The sequence below is a fragment of the Erpetoichthys calabaricus genome, chromosome 8 (assembly GCF_900747795.2).
Source record: "Erpetoichthys calabaricus chromosome 8, fErpCal1.3, whole genome shotgun sequence".
In the NCBI taxonomy this organism is placed as follows: domain Eukaryota; kingdom Metazoa; phylum Chordata; class Cladistia; order Polypteriformes; family Polypteridae; genus Erpetoichthys; species Erpetoichthys calabaricus.
The window spans coordinates 151,363,738-151,377,095 of NC_041401.2; the positions used below are offsets into that span (position 1 = coordinate 151,363,738).

The following is a 13,358-nucleotide window of genomic DNA, read 5'->3' on the forward strand; positions in this document are numbered from 1 at the left end:
TGCGTGGTGGAATTTAACGTTTCTTGTAAGAAGCTAAAAGTGTGTAGTTTATTTGTCAAGTCACTTTTAGCTTGGAATTTGAACCATTTACTTGCCATTAAGAATCTGTTCTTGAAGTAAATTAATAATGCATTCTTTAAATACGCTTATGCAGGGAGATATCAAATGCAGTTAAAAAGCTCCAAAACATAAGCAATTTTGTAAGGTCACTTTCAAGTATCCTTATTTTACTGCTCTCAGAGATCAATCTGTCTATCTATCTAATATAGTGACTTTCATCTATCTATCTATCTATCTATCTATCTATCTATCTATCTATCTATCTATCTATCTATCTATCTATCTATCTATCTATCTAATATAGTGTCTTTCATATCTATCTATCTATCTATCTATCTATCTATCTATCTATCTATCTATCTATCTATCTATCTATCTATCTATCTATCTATCTATCTATCTATCTATCTATCTATCTATCTATCTCCTTTTATTTTGTAAAAGATGTACTCCAACATTAATCCTACATTTAAAATTACTGAGATTTTTTATTCTAACCATGCTAGGCATACCTATGCACAATCAGACCAGGTTTGTATTTTAAGACCAGTTTTCAATACCACTTCTGACCATAAATAGTTCTTTTCACTTGGCTCTGCTTATAAGAAATCACAGAAAAGCATTTGAAAGAGAATTCTTTACAATGCAATATCATTTGGGTAGAGCATGGAAACAAAATCAAACAAAATGTGCACAGATGGTCTACCTTCTATCCTTCTTAAGCTTCCATTTGTATTTCAGAGCATCCCTATATACACCAATAAATCATTCTTTAAGAAACTAGACTCAATTAAAACCTCATTTGTCTGGAATTTGAGACGTCCACACATTCAAAAGGCTGCTCTAAAAAGACCTAAACTACAATGTAGCATGGAACTACTTCAGTTTCAATTTTATATATACTATAAAGACCTGGGGCCTCATGCATAACGCCGTGCGTAGAATTCACACTATAACATGACGTAAGCACAAAAGCGGAAATGTACTTACGCACAAAAAAATCCAGATGTACTGTATAAATCTGTATGTTCGCCAACTTCCACGTTCTTGCTTTGTTTTGTATTTGATCTTCTATGTGCTCTATGTTTGTGAATCACTACATGCTTCCGGGCTTTGGCTTCCTCCAACAGGACACAGAATCCATTACATTCGTAATATTACAGCTCTCTGAATAATTAAAGTACTGAGAAGTATATGTGATATCATTTTCATGATGATAGGAGTTAAAGCATGTTATTGAACATGTGAACATGGTGGCACAGTGATTGTTCATGTCTTATGCAAGATGCGTGCTGCGCCATGCGTGACCTTCGATGAAATACTTTATTACAGAAGTACTGTCTCTTTCAAACGTACTAACCCCCAATTCCTGTCCTTATTTTCTTCCTCCAAATACCCAATCGCCACACAATCAGCTCTGTAATAGATGTTAAGCCATCTGTAAGCTTAGAACGCCGATTCTTCAAAACTTTTAAGGAACATTGAAATATATTAGTAATGTTTAATTATTCTATCCATCTATCTTTCCAGTGTCACGCCAGCCACAGCAAGAATACAGCGCGAGGCAGGAACAAACCGTGAACGGAGCGCCAGCTCCTCGCTAGCGCTGCGACACCGTGTAGTTAAAGTTAAAGTTTTATCTGTATAATATAATAAATATATTTTGCTGAATTTCATCTTAAAAATGATATCGTCATCATATGTAAATACGCGTTTTATAAAGTGACTCAGGTTGTGCAATATTATAACTGTATCATAAGTACAATTACCTCATTGTAAACTTGCAAGTACAAACAGTTCTACAAGGAGTACTTGATGGACTGATTGAGTACGTTTATAGTTCTTGGGATGAAACTGTTTGTGAACCCTGAGGTCCAAACAGGAAAGGCTCTGAAGCGATGGTCGGATGAGACCAGTTCAAATAGCGAATGGCTGAGGCAGCGTGTGCTTGATGCTGTATATCGATAATTCTCTTTACGATCAGCTGCTGTACAGCTGTGATTCACACTCAGATACAGTGATATAAATACTCCGAGTGGTGCAGTGAGAGGAATATGGAAAAAGATGATCCGGTGTGGCAACCCCTAATGGGAGCAGCTGACAGAAGAAGAAACAGGTGCAGTGAGAGTAATAACGCTAAAGCAACTATTGTATTTGGAATAGTTTGACCATTCTGTGGACCATTATATTGTTACTGCTTAATTACAATCAGATGCCTTAAACTAATAAACAATATGCGGTTAATTTCAGTGTATTTATAAAGCCGCATCAGGGATGTGGATCTGAAAAAGAAAGGGAAACCACACTGGAACAGTAGCACTGCTTTGACGCTGGGTGCTGCCAGTCTGCAAAACCAAGCGGAGAACTTGCGTACGACAGGGTATGAGTTACCTTGGAAATGTGTGTGGCTTTATGCCAAGTTTAGGTTTTATACATCGCAATTTGAACGTGGAAACATTCTTACACAACATTTTTGTGCATGTGCACCGTTTATACATGAGGCCCCTGGACATCAGCACAAATGATTAAATGTATTTCCATTAGTGAATATACACCAGCCATATCAGCAACGGAAATTAAATCATGCTTTACTTTTTTTCTTTTTAAGCCCTGCTTTGTGCCCCAATTAATATTAACTTTTGTCAATATACCAATAATCCTGTTGTCCACCAATCTTTCCGAATATGGAACCAATGTAGGATGCGCTTCAAGGCAGAGAAGCTCTTATTTGTTGCTCCTCTATATATATTGTTTACCCCCCTGCTCTTTCTCTTGGGTGGGGTTTGAATTCTTGTTTTGTTAGGTTTTGTTTTTTCTCTGCTTTGTTTTTTAATTCTATGATATTTTTTCAAGATTGATTTTGAATTTGTTATAGAAATCTGAAAATGTTATCTGCTTGAATTAAATTAAAATTAAATTCCGAATGGGCCATGTTCCGTGCCTCTATTGTTGAGGCAGCTGACCGGAGCTGTGGCCGTAAGATGGTCGGTGCCTGTCGTGGCGGCAATCCCCGAACCCGTTGGTGGACACCGGCGGTGAAGGATGCCGTCAAGCTGAAGAAGGAGTCCTACAGGACCCTTTTGTCCTGTGGGACCCTGGAGGCAGCTGATAGGTACCGGCAGGCCAAGCGGAATGCGGCTTTGGTGGTTGCTGAGGCAAAAACTCGGGCGTGGGAGGAGTTTGGGGAGGCCATGGAGAACGACTTTCGGACGGCTTCGAGGAGATTCTGGTCCACTATCCGGCGTTTCAGGAAGGGGAAGCAGTGCAGTGTCAACACTGTATATGGTGGGGATGGTGCGCTGCTGACCTCGACTTGGGACGTTGTGGGTCGGTGGGGGGAGTACTTCGAAGACCTCCTCAATCCCATTAACATGCCTTCCAATGAGGAAGCAGAGCCTGGGGACTCAGAGGTGGGCTCCCCCATCTCTGGGACTGAGGTCACCGAGGTGGTCAAAAAACTCCTTGGTGGCAGGGCCCCGGGGGTGGATGAGATACGCCCGGAGTTCCTCAAGGCTCTGGATGTTGTAGGACTGTCTTGGTTGACACGCCTCTGCAACATCGCATGGACATCAGGGACAGTGCCTCTGGATTGGCAGACCGGGGTGGTGGTCCCCCTCTTTAAGAAGGGGGACCGGAGGGTGTGTTCCAACTACAGAGGGATCACACTCCTCAGCCTCCCTGGAAAAGTCTATTCGGGGGTTCTGGAGAGGAGAGCCCGTCGGATAGTCGAGCCTCGGATTCAGGAGGAACAGTGTGGTTTTCGTCCTGGTCGCGGAACAGTGGACCAGCTCTATGCCCTTAGCAGGGTCCTAGAGGGTGCATGGGAGTTTGCCCAACCAGTCTACATGTGTTTTGTGGACTTGGAAAAGGCATTCGACCGTGTCCCTCGGGGAATCCTGTGGGGGGTACTCCGAGAGTATGGGGTACCGGCCCCCCTGATAAGGGCTGTTCGGTCCCTGTACGATCGTTGCCAGAGCCTGGTCCGCATTGCCGGCAGTAAGTCGAACCCGTTTCCAGTGAGAGTTGGACTCCGCCAGGGCTGCCCTTTGTCACCGATTCTGTTCATAACTTTTATGGACAGAATTTCTAGGCGCAGCCAGGGCGTTGAGGGGGTCCGGTTTGGTGGGCTCAGGATTGGGTCACTGCTTTTTGCAGATGATGTTGTCCTGTTTGCTTCATCAGGCCGTGATCTTCAGCTCTCTCTGGATCGGTTCGCAGCCGAGTGTGAAGCGGCTGGGATGAGAATCAGCACCTCCAAATCCGAGACCATGGTCCTCAGCCGGAAAAGGGTGGAGTGCCCTCTCAGGGTTGGTAGCGAGATCCTGCCCCAAGTGGAGGAGTTCAAGTATCTCGGGGTCTTGTTCACGAGTGAGGGAAGAATGGAGCGCGAGATCGACAGGCGGATCGGTGTGGCATCCGCAGTAATGCGGGCTCTGCATCGGTCTGTCGTGGTGAAAAAGGAGCTGAGCCGCAAGGCGAAGCTCTCAATTTACCAGTCGATCTATGTTCCTACCCTCACCTATGGTCATGAGCTATGGGTAGTGACCGAAAGAACGAGATCGCGAATACAAGTGGCTGAAATGAATTTCCTCCGCAGGGTGTCTGGGCTTTCCCTTAAAGATAGGGTGAGAAGCTCAGTCATCCGGGAGGGGCTCAGAGTAGAGCCGCTGCTCCTCCGCATCGAGAGGAGTCAGATGAGGTGGCTCGGGCATCTAATCAGGATGCCTCCTGGACGCCTCCCTGGTGAGGTGTTCCGGGCACGTCCAACCGGGAGGAGGCCCCGGGGAAGACCCAGGACACGCTGGAGGGACTATGTCTCTCGACTGGCCTGGGAACGCCTTGGGATTCTCCCGGAAGAGCTAGAAGAAGTGGCCGGGGAGAGGGAAGTCTGGGCATCTCTGCTCAAGCTGCTGCCCCCGCGACCCGACCTCGGATAAGCGGGAGACAATGGATGGATGGATGGATAATTAAATAATTAGAGTTAATAATAAAGGAGCACTAAGTAGACATATTACACAGACAATACAGTTTTCGAATTACAGATTTAGCAAATGCCTTAGAAAGTAAGCACAAGCTACATAGAAATGTAAAATACCCAGCTTGTGTAATAAAAATATCTAAGAAGACAAACTTTAACAAGACATTTGACATACCTGAAGCTGTTTAGATCTTCACAGGCAAAGTGGTGGCTCTGAGGCTAGAGATCTGCACTGGCAATCGGACAGTTGCCGGTTCGAATCCCGTAAATGCCAATAGGGACTCTGCTCTGTTGGGCCCTTGAGCAAGGTCCTTAATCTGAAATTGCTGAGCGCTTTGAGTAGTGAGAAAAGTGCTATATAAATGCAAAGAATTATTATTATCTTGTGCCAACTCTAGAGGGTGTAGCAGCCACTCAACCCAACACAGACAGACACAGGAGGCACCCTTACAAAACTCACATTTTTTATTTCTTGTTTTCCAATTCAGCGCACAAAACCATACACAGTGTTCCAATCACCACAGTAACTCAGTCCTTTCTGCTTCTCTATTTTCTTTCTCTTCTTCTGCCGCTGCCTCTACTCCTCCCTTCACAATCTCTGTCCTCCACCTCCTGACTCCGGCTCTCCGAATTGAATGATGCGGCCCCTTTTTATTGTCCCCAGATGTGCTCCAACTGCTCCTAGATGATCTTCCTGGTGTGACAGAAGTGCTGCAGTCCATGGCTCCTGAATTGTCCAAGTGCTTTCTTGTGTCCTGGGGGAGGTATTACCTCTCTCCTGGTCTCCTCATTCTCCAGGCGTCCTGGCTGGGCAAGAGCCCCAGCTGTCCACTACAATGTCTTCTAGACAGTGTGGTGTATTGATGATCCTTAACTCATGTTTCCCTCTCTTATCCCATTGCAGTCTTGCCTATGTTAATATCCTATTGACATAGAAGATTCTTCTACTGAGCTTCAAACAACATCTCTGCTTTCTAATCAGACTTGAATAGCAGCCTTTTTTTGGTCAAGGCTGATATTTAATACCTATGATCCTTGTATTTGTTTGTATTCAGATACATAATGAAAGATTGTTTAATGGTTGTTTACATAGCAAATTTCAGAGCTGACTCAAGAGGTGTCCAGAAGAAACAAGATGATCGGCAGTTTTAAGGCAGAACTCCATCGCTTAAAGCAGGACATGGCCACACTGAAATACCAGAACACAAACCTTCAAAAGGAAAAAGTGGATATTCAGAACAGTGCAATACTCCTTCAGCATTCTGAGAGCCAAGCCAAAGTGGCCCTGGAGGAGATACATTCAAGGGTAAGAAATATATATCCAGGTTTTCATTCATTTTACTTTTTAAAGTTTAAATAGAGGTAATAGGTTTCTCTGATTATAATACATTTTACTCATCTTTCCCCATCAACTGCATTTTTCATGCATCAGTGCATTATAATTTCAAAGCAATGATAGCTACTGCTCCCTCAGTGCTCCAATGATCAGCACTCTCTTTGTGTGGAGTTTAGGTTTTGTGTGGTTCCCCTACTTTATCCCAAAAACATTAAATTAGAATAAGGAATCAGTCAAATTGCCCCAATTTAAGTGTGAAAATGAACAACGAGATGTCCTTCCATCAAGAGTTGGTTCTTGCATTGCTCTTAATTAGTCTGTACTGGAAATCCAAGTTCAGAACTGAATGGCTGGAGTGATAGTGGACATGGCATAACATATTTTATTTTATTAATGTATTTATTTTTTCCATACTCAGTTTGAAAGTTTCCATAACAAGATTATCCAAGCTGTGTATGGTGCACCAGGGACAAAGCCTCCAGCAGAAGAAATCACTGACCATGAAGTCCTGAGCATTATGCAGGTAATACTCCTAAGGTTTGTATGAGTATATATACATCAGGCATACTATACTGGGAGGACTGGTCTTGTGCCATATGCTGGCAAACACTAATGGAAGGCTGGACCACTAAAACTCCATGAACTGGAACTTCTCACAAATTCAGCTCCCCAAATTACAAAGAGTCACAGGTTAAGAACACTTTGCATATGACATTTGTCTACAGCAGCTGTGGGTACGTCGATCCTGGAGGGCTGCAGTGGCTGCAGGTTTTCATTCCAACCCAATTGCTTAATGAGAAACCAATCCATTCCAATCTCAGACCTTACTTAATTTTATGGTGTGTTACTCTGCATTGTTAGGTTCTTATCATAGATTTTTTCTTTTCTAAGGATATCAGCCTAAAACAGATAATTTGCAGTCTGTCACATTTTTCTCTTAAGTGTTTTATTAAACTAAATAGTTCATAATGAATCCAGAAAAGGTGTAAATGGAAACAAGTTAGATGGAGAACTGCTGGCTCCTTTATCATTTGCATCTTATTGCTAATAAGGAGCCATTAAAAACAGTGTCTGTAGATGTTTAGGACTGAAATAAGTAATTAACAGTGGGAAACCTTAACAAGTGAGACCATTAAGTGCTTCATCAGCAATAATTGACTTCTTATTAAGCAACAGAGTTGGAAGAAAAACCTGCAGCCACTGTGGCTCTCCAGGACTGACACTACCTACACTTGGTCTACCAGGGTTAGCTCGACCTAAACTAGCAGGGAGTGTGCCTTAGAAGCCAAGGCAATGGGTTTTAAACCATAAAGCTGCCAGTTCAACTCCACATTCTGACTCCACTGAAAGATCCTGAACAAGCCACTTAACCTGCCTGTGTGCAAATTGAAAAAATGAATGTAAACAATTAGAAAATATTCTGATTATATAAAACAGCTCAGATGATTCTGCACTAATGGGGTATATTATGGGGTGAGGGGTGAGACAAAATATATGCCATGTGGAGAACTTGATGCAAAGAGAATTGTAGGTGGCAGTCCGCTGTGCACTTGGTCAGGAGGTGGCTGGTGGATAGTTGGCGTCAAATTCCCCTCCTTGTTTTTAGCGAGCTTATCTGATACTGCTCTTCTGTGCTCTTGTGTTTTCTGTGCTTGGTTTTCCACACGAACCAGGGACTTTTGATCCTCTAGAGCAGGGGTAGGCAACGTCGGTCCTGGAGTGCCACAGTATGTGCAGGTTTTTGTTCCAGCCCAGTTCCTTAACGAGAACTCAATTATTGCTGATGAAGCACATATTGCTTAAGTGACGAGAACTCCTTATTAGCAATAAGATGTAAAAGACAAAGCAGCCAGCAGTTCTCCAGCTAGCTTTTTTCCAATTACATCTGTGTGTGTTCATCATGCACGGTTTGATTTAATAAAACACTTAATAGAAAAATGTGACAGACTGAAAATGATCTGTTTTAGGCTTCAAATCATTTGGATGATATCCTTGGAAAGGAAAAAAATCTACGATATAAAAGCCTTACATTGCACAGACTAACAAGCCATAAAATTAAATAAGGTCTGAGATTGGCAATGATTGGTTTCTAATTAAGCAATTGGGTTGAATGAAAACCTGTAGCCACTGCGGCTCACCAGGACCGACATTGCCTACCCCTGTTTTACATCTTATTGCTAATAAGGAGCAATTAAAACACTGAATGCAGCAGTTTAAGATTGAAATAAGCAATTAAGGTTGGAGAACCTTAACAAGCGAGACCACTAAAATGAAGCATTAAAATGTCACTTAAGCAATATGTGCTTCATCAGCAATAATTGAGTTCTCGTTAAGGAACTGGGTTGGAACAAAAACCTGCACATACTGTGGCACTCCAGGATCGACGTTGCCTACCCCTGCTCTAGAGCAGGGGTCTCCAATCACAGTCCTGGAGGGCCGCAGTGGCTGCAGGTTTTTGCTCCAACCCAATTGTTTAATAAGAAGCACTAATTGCTCAAGTAACACTTCTGCTTCACTTTAGTTGTCTCGCTCATTAAGATTTTGAATGCTTATTGCTTATTTTCATCTTAAACAGCTGTATTCATTCAGTTTTTAATGGATCCTAATTAGCAATAACATGTGAATGACAAAAGAGACCAGCATTTCTCCATTTGGCTTGTTACCATTTACGCCAGTGTGTATTTATCTTGCATTATTTGGTTTAATTAAATACTTGGAAGGAAAGTAAAGAGAAAAAAGTGAGTGATTGAGAATTGCTCGTCCATTTTAGCCTTCAAATCATTTGGATGATATCCTTAGAAAAGGGAAGAAAGTCTAGGATATGAGAATGACCTTAAAGCACTAACAAGCCATGAAATTAAATTATTGGCAGCATTGCTTTCTAATTAAGCAACCGGGTTAGAACAAAAACCTGCAGCCACTGCGGCCCTTCAGGACTGTGAATGGAGACCCCTGCTCTAGTGCAGGGGTGTCGAACTCCAGTCCTGGAGGGCAGCAGTGGCTGCAGGGTTTCATTCTTATCATCTTCTCAATTAGTGCTGATTACCTCTTTTAATTAGCTTGACTCAGGCCCCATAGTTATTTCTTTTTCCTTAATTAGCAGCCAAACAATAACGAGACAAAAAACAGGGTGCCATATGACCGGCTCAACTGTGCCCATCACAAAATGTGTGAAAATAAAGAAAGGTGAAGGTCTCAGTAAGGCTGATTTCCGAGGTCACCAAAGCATTATGACAGCGTTGTTAGAAAAAGCAGAAAAACAACAGTTTTGGAAATGTGTGCTGTGGCAGAATGAGAGTAACAAGCCATGGAATTAAATAACGGGTTTCATTAACAGAAAGAATCGGCTTCTCATTAAGAAAGTGGTTGGAGTGAAATTGGTTGGAGTTTGAGGCCCCAGATTAGCTGGTCATCTGTTGGCTCGTTTTACATCTTCTTTCTGTTTGGCTATCATTTAATGAAGAAAGGAATCAATTTAGAGGACTGAATCCTTGAAAACAAGGCTATTAGAATGAAGGGAAAAGGAGTTAATTAGCAGTGAAAACTGGTCACTGATTAGGAAAAGCGTTAGAATGAAAACCTGTAGCCCTCTAGGACTGGAGTTTGACAATCCTGCTCTAGAGCAGGGGTCGCCAAGTCTGGTCCTGGATGACCACCGTGGCTGCAGGTTTTCATTCTAACCCTTTTGTTTTTAATGAGTGCCGTGTTTGTGCTGCTAATTAACTTCTTGTTAATTCATTTTAATTGAATTGCTTTTTTAAGATTTCTTCATTGTTCGTCTGAATTGCTTCATTTCTTTCCTTAAATGGCACCCAAACAGAAATGAAACATGAAGCAAGTGAGCCAACAGAAGACCAACTAAGTCAGGGCCTCAAACTCCAACCAATTTCACTCCAACCAACTGCTTACTGATTTGCCGATTCTTGTCGTTAATTAAACCCGTTCTTTTATTTTGTGGCTTGTTGCTGCTCTTCTGGTGCATTAGCAGACATATCCGAAATTGTTGATTTTCTCTTTTCTAAGAGTACTGTTGAAATGTTTTGGGGACCTGAACACACCGACATTCCTGAGACCTTCATCTTTCTTTATTTTCAGATATTGAATGATGGACACCAGTTGTTTTGGCTCATTTTGTATCTCATTATTGTTTGGCTGCCATTTAAGGAAAAAGAAACAATTAAGGGGTCTGAGTCTTCAAGAGCAAGTCAATTCAAATTCATTCAAAAGAAGTTAATTAGCAGCAAAAACAGGTCACTCATTAAGAAAAGGGTTAGAATGAAAACCTGCAGCCACTGCGGCCCTCCAAACCTGGAGTTCGACACCCTAGTCTAGAGAGTTTCTCTACAGCAGTGGTCCTCAATCACGGTCCTGGAGGGCCGCAGTGGCTACGGGTGGTTTTCATTCCAGCCAGTGTCCTAATTAGAACTCATTCCTGATTATGAAGGTTGGTGTTTAACTCTATGCCGTTTTAACGCTTTCATTCATCAAAGACAAATTTTAGATACTTTGTAGATCAGAGGTCCTCAGTTACAGTCCTAGAGGTCTGCTGTGGCTGCAGATTTTCACTTTAACCAATTTCATAATTAGAACCCATTTATTTACTGCTAAAGCAATACATTTTTTGGGCTTAATTTTAGTTCTCTTGCCTGTTACCATTCAGAACTCTTAATTGCCTATTTTAGATTTTAGCAGCTGCATTTAAGTTTTAATTGTTGCCAGTTTTCTTAACCAGACATTAGTTAATAATGAGATGCAGATAACCAATAAACCAGCAGCTCTCCAGTTAATGTGCTTACCTGTGTATCTGTGATAAGAAAATGTTAAGAATTGAATGAGAGGGGAATTGGAAGGACCGTTAAGTTTAAATCTGCTCTGGTCCACAAGACACATGGACAATGTTCTCACAGAAGGAAACTCTACAGTGCAATTAAAGTTGCTCTTGGATGAATGCAGGCATTAACAAGCCACATAGTTCAATACCAAGTTTCATTATCAGCATGGACTGCTTTCTAATTAGGAAACTAGCTGGAATAAAAACCTGCAGCCACTGTGGCCCTCCAGGACCGTGATTGAGGACCCCTGCTCTACAGGGTGGCCTGGGTGGAATAGGTGAGGCAGGTTGTCAGGAGATGGGGGTTGTTTTTTTATTCTAATATTACTTTTTCACATTTTTAATGTGCTTCTTTAATTTTAATAATAATATAAAGGCAACATTTTTTTCAAAATCTAAAGACACATTTTTAGTGTACTGTTTTGACTGTTTGACCAATAAAAAACAAATTTAACATAAGCACACATTGTTTGCTTACTTGATCTTACAGAAGATAATTGAAGACCGGGCAGAATTTCATGCCAGGCTTGTCAAAAAAGGAGAGAAAATTCCCCCCCTCTTGACTACAGAAGTGCCAAGTAAACACAGTAAGCCAACTTCAGCAAAGAAACGCTAAAAGGCCGTGCTGTAGTTTGTGTGTAAAGATTATCAGCACCACTCCCGTGCTTCAGCAGAAGGGCCTCTGCCTTCGTTCCAGAAGAAGCCCATGAAAGAAAAATGTTAAATTAACCTAAATGGTCATTTATATAACAGATCAAAGTGGATAAGCTAGGATATAACAGTGAAATGCTGTTTTGGACTCTGAATGTTGCAAATCCCCACGTCCATATGTGTTTCCATCTCATCACACGAGCTCCAGAAGCAGCTACAAGATGGAAGATGAAGGGGGAAGAATTACTGCAATTACTCGGGACTGGACGTCCTCCTTTTGCAACCATTGAATCAAAAGTGTATTAAATGTTAACCAAAAGTATGGTTGTCTGGATTGCCCGAGAGCTCATGTTTGCTATCATCAGTTTGTTTGAATTGCTGGCCATATTTGAATTATTTTACAAAGCAGTGGTTAAATATTATGTACACTATAATAATAGGTCTGATCATGTGGTGCACAATTTGTTAATGCATTTATCAACCTTATTGAAAGTAATAACATGAATTGTGTTACTTTTGCTACAAAATTAAAATCAAAGATTGAAAGAAAAGTAAATTGTTTTTATTTTTTTGCAAAAATCCCCCAAAAAACCAACAAATGTATGCATACAGGCTTTCACTGTACTCATATATGCCAGTTAAGAAAGCAGGCACTTACACATTTTCCCTAGGCAGCAGTTTTGTCTTGGTAGAGCGATATTTTACTCTACTTTCCCCTTTTGTATTATTAAAATGTAGCCATTGTCAGAATGCCTCAAATTTCCCAGACTTACCACTGTTCATAAAGTATTGTACTATATAACTTCTCCCCACCTTCCCTTCTACATGTATAAACTCAGGCAGTTAGGTGTAGTAAAAGACAAGCAGGAGTTAAGTTACAATTTAAACAATGTATTACTGATAATATTCATAAATAATAACAATATGCAAAGTACATTTGAATATTGGCAACCATACAACCTGATAAATGGTCATGTGTAGTTTCAGGCGGCACACAGACTTGTTAGCTATTTAAAATGTCTCTGGTTAAGGCATCATTTTGTGGTCTGCTTTCTACAGAACAGGCCTGTGACGATGCGGGTTCACTCCATGCTCCCATCTTGCTTCTGGGAGCCCTTGAACCCGACACCGTCAGTAATGTCACTGATGAGCTAGGCAGTGAGGCACAACAACAGGTTAGCAAGGAAATGGTGCAAAAATGCAAAGTGCTGTTATTAAAACTGCAAACAAAAACAAAGTGTCCAAAATAAAGTGCAGTGTATCAAAATAAGTCATTAAATAAATAATCCATTAAAACAAGTGAAAGGTGGAGGTTAAAATCCAATAAACAGAAAAAATTCTTTTTAAAATGAGGTTAAAACAACGGCTGGAAACAGTCTCTTTAAAAACACAAAGCACGGTGCCTTTTCTTTTACTGGTGACTCCCCTGCTTCTCCCATCCAGGCTATGCACCCTACATGCAGCTGACCTTCTTCTGCTCGACTAGTCTGGTGGGCTCCCGA

At 41.5% G+C, this 13,358-nt stretch overlaps 1 protein-coding gene across 3 annotated transcripts in view; it reads left to right on the forward strand.

Moving 5' to 3' along the window:
- The window catches only part of LOC114656173 (coiled-coil domain-containing protein 27-like), a 60,675-nt gene extending 48,351 nt beyond the window's left edge, over nucleotides 1-12,324 (forward strand). For 2 of the 3 annotated variants that reach the window (XM_028807611.2, XM_051930525.1), the window contains 3 exons: nucleotides 6,132-6,344; nucleotides 6,793-6,897; nucleotides 11,696-12,324. In XM_028807611.2, the coding sequence (XP_028663444.2) occupies nucleotides 6,132-6,344; nucleotides 6,793-6,897; nucleotides 11,696-11,821 (444 nt within the window). In that variant the 3' untranslated portion in view covers nucleotides 11,822-12,324. Of the gene's footprint in view, nucleotides 1-6,131; nucleotides 6,345-6,792; nucleotides 6,912-11,695 lie in introns of all 3 variants that reach the window. The other variant, XM_051930526.1, reaches the window with a different exon arrangement.
- Nucleotides 12,325-13,358: the final 1,034 nt, after the last annotated feature.